General features: G+C 39.3%; 1 protein-coding gene across 8 annotated transcripts in view; it reads right to left on the reverse strand.

The window, feature by feature from the left end:
- The window catches only part of MAST2 (microtubule associated serine/threonine kinase 2), a 133,995-nt gene that overhangs the window by 42,212 nt on the left and 84,230 nt on the right, over positions 1–7,553 (reverse strand). For all 8 annotated transcript variants that reach the window (XM_015567514.1, XM_015567513.1, XM_015567512.1 and 5 more), the window contains one exon: positions 131–222. In XM_015567514.1, coding sequence (XP_015423000.1) covers positions 131–222 — 92 coding nt within the window. The remainder of the gene's footprint in view (positions 1–130; positions 223–7,553) is intronic.

Genomic DNA, 7,553 nt, shown 5'->3' on the forward strand with positions numbered 1-7,553 from the left:
TGCTCATTATTTCTGTATGCTTCATTCAGCAAAATGAAGTGACAATGTAATGTCTGAACTACACAGAGTGAGAAGTAGGAAAGAAATCGGGCATCTTTCATTTCACCTTTCTTAACCTTCAAGCACTCACCTGTGTGTCCATGGAGTGGTGAGTGCGGCCGTGGTAGTGTAGGTGATGTGCTAGAGGTCACAATCAAACTCTTGCGGTTACTTGTCCGACAACTGCAATGAAAACACAAATGTTAGTTAAAACAGAGCCACATACTATGGGCCCAAAGCCCTTAAATGGCTATTGAGGAACAACAGAATTTGACACCATTCTGTGGGCTGAGCAGTATATTGTTTTAAACTGGGTTAGCAATTACTGTTTGCACCAGTGAGATTTCATAATTCACTATGTTCCACCTTGGAATAACTTTGTCACTGTTTTAACTTTTACTTTGTATTGCCATTGCCATTTTACCTTTTGCTTCCCAAGAAAACAGAAGGAGATCCTTAAAGGTAATAATCATTTCTTAAATGGTATCTAATGAAGAATAACCACTGCAAATTTATTTAGAAAACAAAAATCGTAAGTCATAAATATTCTCATATCTCACAAAAATGAATGTTCTAGTCATAAAAACTAAACTATTAACTTAATCTATGAATTTTCTTTTTATTTTAACTGCTTAATCCATTAATTAATATTCTCATCTCACCATAAGCTTCAAAACAGGCCTGGGTTCCTTCTATGACTATGAAGTTCCACTACATGTTAATGTCTGAGGCTTTTTCTTGTGGTTGGAGAAAACCAAACCATGATGGAAAGCCATTTCATGCTACATCTGCCTCTGAAATACATTTATTTGACAGTCAGCCCATCTTTTTTGTTGTTAATCCTCACCTGAGGACATTTTTCCACTTAGAAAAACGTTACACAAGACCGGAGGAAAAGAAAGTGGAAGGGAGAGAGACAGAGAGAAACATTGATGTGAGAGAGACACATCGATTGGTTGCCTCCCACACGCACCCCGACCAGGGCCAGGGATCAAGCTGCAACTGAGGTACGTGCCCTGGACCAGAATCGAACCCAGGCTGGAAAGTCAGCCCATCTTTAAAAGGCATTAGGGAAGCTTGCCATTTATATTCATCCAAACCAATATTTACTAAACATCTACTAATGCACCAGGCACTGCTCTACACGCAGGAGGTAAAAAGTAAGGAAGAACAGAAAGTCTCTATCCTCAAACTGGAGTGAATAGTACTGACAAAAGATAGAGAGAAAGAGAATATTCAAGAAATGGCAAAAAAGTCAAGTGGGTGACAGGAGAGGAGAATAATAGAAAAAGAAACAGGTTATAGAAGCTATGAGGGTAGGCCACAGCCAGACTCTGTAGGACTGGTAGACTGTCATAACGAGCTATTGGAAATGTGAGAGAAACCACTAGAAGGACTGAGATCAATCTCAAGAACAAGATTATGATGAGAAATCATAAGTACCTTTCCCTAAGAAACCATCATACCTACTCCAATCATGAGCACCCTTTATTACTTCAGTAGCCGTTAAATGTCCAAGACTTCTAGCCTCTAATTCAGCAGTTCTCAACCTGTGGGCCGCGACCCCTTTGGCGGTCGAATGACCCTTTCACAGGGGTCGCCTAAGACCATCCTGCATATCAGATATTTACATTACGATTCACAACAGTAGCAACATTAGTTATGAAGTAGCAATGAAAATAATTTTATGGCTGGGGGTCACCACAACATGAAGAACTGTATTTAAAGGGCCAGAAGGTTGAGAACCACTGCTCTAATTCAACAGTCTCCCTCTATTCCTTGACCTTAAAAAAAGTTTACACCATTTTCAAGGCCATTATTGACAACAGTTCATTCTCAGTCATTTTATATAATCTCTCAATATCATTTGACAGTTTTAACTCTCTTAAAAAAAATCGGGATATAATTTACACTCAATAAGATATACAGATCTTAAGTGTTCTGTTCAATGAGCCTTAACAATTATATACATCCACATAACATACCAAACAAAAGACAGAATAATTACACTATCCCAGAAAGTTCCCATGGGCCCCTTTCCTGTCAACTCCGTGTCCCCCAACCATTTTATATAAAAACTGCTGTTTGAAACTTTAACCCTGCAATTTTGGCTTCTGTAAACGCTTGCTTGCTTAAATAATAAGGAAAATAAGACTACTCCCATTCCAGAGAGGCCATAGACTATGCCCCAGGCAGAGTTGTCAGTGCTGGCACCAGGCCAAGCCTTGAGATATGGTCTCATGGCCCCTTCCCGGCACACAGGCCTTCTTTCTCAGAAGGCCCAGAAGTCTCATCCCAAATTGGGAGACAAAGGACTGGAAAAAGTATAAATAAAGAGAGTTGTCTTGGGGGGTGGGGGTGGGGGGGACCCAAGGGGGCCCAGAATTTGAAAGACACACTTTTCTCTGGGCCTGTGTATAACTAAAATATAACTCCCTTTCTCTAAGCGTGGCTTGGTTTTTCCTCCGGTCTTCTGTAACATCACCATATATTAATTTTGTATTGCTGAACTTCCTATAAGTAGAGTTATAAGTTATGCATTTTTTGTATATTTGGCTTATTTCGTTCAATCTAATATCTGTGTAACTCTTCTCGAGATTATTTCATTTAATTTCTAGAACATAATACTTTCCCTCCTAACTCACTAGCTGCTCCTTTTTCATTCTCCTTTGCTAATTCCTTCTCCTCCTGACCTCTAAATCATTTAATACTCTAAGGTTCTGATCTGAAATGTCTTTTCTTCTCTCCCTATATTCATTCCCTAAGTGATTTTTCCAGTTTCATAGTTTTAAATCTATGATGCTGATTGATACCCAGCTTATTATTGCTAATTCTGTGCTCTCTCCAGATTGCAATACTCATATATCCAAATGCCTATTGACATCTCCAACTGTTTGGTATGTTATGTGGATGTATATAATTGTTAAGGCTCATTGAACAGAACACTTAAGATCTGTCTATCTTACTGAGTGTAAATTATATCCCGATTTTTTTTTAAAGAGAGTTAAAACTAAAAGGCATCTCAAACCTAACACTTCTAGAACAGAGCTCTTAATTTCCCTCTAAAACCTGCTACTACTCCCCTAAGTTGCATTTATCTCATTACATGGCACCATCATTCATCCAGAAGCTTGGTAAAAACCTACAAGTCATTGCTGATTCTTCTCTTTTCTTCACACCAAGATCCAAAACACCAGCAAGTTCTGTGGATTATACCTTTAAAATATATGCTGCCCTGGCTGGTGTTCTCGGTGGTTAGAGCATAAGTCCACCCAATGAAGGGTTTGCAGGTTCGATTCCCAGTCAATGGCACATACCTGTGTTGCAGTTAGATCCCTGCCCCTGGTCGGGGCACATATAGGAGGCAACTGATCTATGTTCCTCTCTCACATAGATGTTTCTCTCTCACTCTTACTCTCTCTCAAAAAAACCCACAAAAACATACTTAAAAAAATAATCATTCCAAAAGAAGGCAGAAAAATAACAAAGAAAGAACAAGTACAATCGGACCAAACAGAAAACAAACAGCAAGATAACAGACTAAAACCCAATTACACCAGCCTTGGCTGGGTAGCTCAGCTGGTTAGAGCGTAGTTGTGGTCCTGATATGCCAAGGTTGCAGGTTCGATCTCTGGTCATGGCAAATTCAAGAAGCAACCAATGAATGCATAAATAAGTGGAACAATAAATCAATGTGTGTGGTTTTTCTCTCTCAAATCAATAAATGAAAAAAATTATGCCACTAATCACATAAAATGTAAATGTTCCAAATGAATATTTATTAAGGCAGAGATTGTCAGATTGGATAAAATAGCATGACACAACAATATATTGTTTATTCTTTGTGACAGGTAAAAACTAGAAACCACCTCAAATGTTCACTAACAGGTGAATAACAAACAAATCATAATATATCCATACAATAGAATTCTACTCAGCAATAAAAAGGGATAACTATTCATTCACACAATGGATGAATCTTAAAATAATTATGCCAAAAGCAAGAAGCAAAACAAAACAGCACATTCTGAATAATTACATTTATATAAAATCATTCTATTAGACATTATATTTCAATCATACCTCAATAAAGATGCAAAATTTTTTTTTATATTGATTTCAGAGAGGAAGGGAGAAGGAGAGACAGGAACATCAATGATGAGAGAAAATCATCGATCAGCTGTGCATGCCCATACTGGAGATCGCGCCCACAACCCAGGCATGTGCCCTGACCAGGAATGAAACCGTGAACCTCCTGTTTCATGGGTCTATGCTCAATCATTGAGCCACACTGGCTGGCTGCGAAAAATTTTTTAATGCAAGTAATATCAAAGTCACTCTTCTGCTTAAAATTCTCCCTATCTCACTGAGTAAGTCACAGTTCTTACAACAGCCTACAAGGCTTTTATATGGTCTGGATTTCTACTCTGTCTTTTTCTCTTACCAATTCCATTCCAGCCACATGGACCTCTATACTTTTCTTAGAACATGTGAAGCATGCCACTGCCTCAGGGCCTTTACAAATGATCTTTCCTTTGCCTATTTTTCCCCCAGATATGTCTCATGGCTTGCTCCTTCACCTCCACCAGGTCTTTGCTCAAGTACAATCTTTTCAACAAATTTCCCCCTGATCATTCTACTTAAAATTGTAACCATCCCTCAAACTCCCTTACCCCCCTTTCCTGTTATATTTTTATCCATAGCACTTACTACTATCTAACAGTATATATTTTGCACAGTCATTTTGTTTGTTGTCTCTCTTCCCATGAGAATCTAAGTTCTACGAGGTCAGGAGCTGCTGCATGCTTTGTTTACTGCTGTATTCCTTGATGCCTGGAACACTGCCTGGCACATGGTAAGCTTCCAATAAATATTCATTAAGTGAATGAATAAATGGATGAGTATAATTTGTTACAGTATTAAAATAAGAGGATACCTGTACACCTGGCCCATGTAAGGCATATCAAACCATTATGACTAAAGTCCCTATGTATAGAAATAAAGATTTCTTAAAACTGCAGGGACAGATAATTGATACTAATTTCATTTGCCATATCTTATTTAAAATAAAATTCAAAACATTGAAGATCATATGTCCAGGCCACATGCCTTTTTATGAAGGTACACATAATCTCACTTGGCAAATTAGCAACAGCTGCCAGGGGGAAAAAAGGTCAGGCACCCCGGTACAGATGCCATGGCTCAGCTGAGATCCAAAACTAGGAAATGGCTAATTTTTCCATTTCAACGGACTCTGGCCAATTCTCCAGGATCCTAGAAGATAAAAAGTCTTAATTCTTTCTTCCCAGTAAGATGATAGTACTGGATGTTTACAGAGTCAGGCACACTAACTCTTAGCTGATGGGAAGTAACCTGGAAGCCTCTTGAGTTGATCCTCTACTGCATTTGGTTAAACCAGACTGCTGCCCAATACAGCATTCTCCACTCATCGGCCTTCCAGGTCCCCCAAGTGGATGTCTGAAACTGCAAATAGTACCGAACCCTATTTATACCATGCTTTTTCCTATACATACAACATGTGGCAAAGTTTAATTCATAAATTAGGCACAGTAAAAGATTAACAATCCTATATAATAAAGAGCTAATATGTTAATTAGACCAAACAGCTGAACGACCTTCTGGATGAAGCTGGGGCTGTGAAGGCCGAGCCCCTTGCACGAATTTCGTACATTGGGACTCTAGTAACTTATATTAAAATAGAACAATTATAATAATACTAGAGGCCTGGTGCACAAAATCTGTGCATCAGGGTAGGGTCCCTTAGCCCGGTCTGTGCCCTCTCGCAGTCTGGTACACCTCGGGGGATGACAAAATAAAAGGCACTTTCTTTTACAATATGCTGTAAAGAAAGGGTTGTTACTGAGTATAATAAGGGTTACCTGAACACAAGCACTGTGATATTGTGACAGTCAATCCTAATAACTGAGATGCCTACTAAGTGACTAACAGGTGGGTAATGTATACAGTGGAGATATGCTGGACAAAGGGATGATTCATGTCCCAGGCAGGACAGAGCCAGAGAGTGCACAATTTCATCACATTACTCAAAAAGGGGCACAATTTAAAATTTAGTAATTGTTTCTCTCTAGAATTGCCCATGTAATGTTTTTAACCCATGGTTGACTGCAAGTAACTGAAACTGCAGAAAGCAAAACTGCAGATAAGGGCAGACTACTGTACCACCCCAATCCCTTGGTCACTCAGAGCAAGGCCTGGCATTTCATCTTCTTACAGCTTTACCACGGTCATCTCAGTGGATAGTGGGAACAAGGACCAACGCACACTGTACCATATCTGTGGTACCACTGAATTGTGGCCATATTTAGAGAGTTCCTAGCCTTCAATATCCCTCCCTTCAGTAACTAGCAGGTACTCAGAAAATCTGAACACCTGAAGGAGCTGCCATAAATTTATCTAAGAAGTCTGCTTCTCAGCCTGAAGCAATATAGGGTAAGGAGTAGGATGTATGGCTGCAAGTCCCTGAAGCCTCTCCAATCTCCCAATTCCAGGAGTCCAGCTGCTCTTAGGAACTTGAGCACTTCACAATTGATTAGCACTTGGCTACTTCCTTTCAAAACTTAGAATGAAAACAAAACAAAACACATTTCTGTTTCATTAAGTATCATCAATGAAATAGAGAAGAATAGGGCCATTTAAGGTCCAGCACTTCCAGATGTTATTTCAGAGTAGCAACCAAGCTGATGACCCAGTGAAGATGGAGAAGCTACAGAGGGAGAAAATACATATTCTTTTAGTCAATTAAGGGTGCTGTTTGAAGATGACCCATTATTTCTCTCTTGCCTGGATTAATAGCCTCCTAACAAGTCCCTCTAGTTTACTCTTGTCTTCTAGACCCAGTCTGTTCCCAGAACAAGCAGCAAGAGTGATCCTTTCTAAAGCATAAATCAGAAGATTTCACTTATCTGTCCAAAACCTTCCAAAGGCTGCTAATTTCATAGACCTATCTAGCTCTTAGAACCATAAATAAATTGTTTCCTATACCTGGAAAGTCCTTCCCCCAACTATGCAATAGCAAAAATCCCCATACCTCCTTCAAGATTTTACTTAAGTGTCACCTCCCCAATTTCCTCATACAAACTACACTCTGCTCTTCCCCAAATGCCTTTACTCTACCTTTCCTTCTTTCTTTTTGGATGGCAAGTCCCTTTGGATTGATCAAGTAATTCTTTTTTTCTGAAGTGAACATATCAAGATTTTTTTCAGAAAATCGGCTTAGTCTGCCCACCATAGCCACTTTGCTTCCTGTCATAACGCCGCTTTCCCTGTGCATACAGAGACTCCTGGCCCTTCTTGTACTGTGTTACTTTGTGGGGTTGATGCTTGCCACACTTATTACAGAAAGTTCAGCGGGTTTTAGGAATGTCCATCATGTTTGCAAGAGGGCTATTGGCAGAGAAAAGCCATCAAGTAATTCTTAACCCCTGGTCCATAGTTTGGAAATTATACAGTTTATTCTCTTTGTTTTTTTTTAA

The sequence above is a fragment of the Myotis davidii genome, unplaced genomic scaffold, assembly GCF_000327345.1.
Source record: "Myotis davidii unplaced genomic scaffold, ASM32734v1 scaffold924, whole genome shotgun sequence".
NCBI classification, from domain to species: domain Eukaryota; kingdom Metazoa; phylum Chordata; class Mammalia; order Chiroptera; family Vespertilionidae; genus Myotis; species Myotis davidii.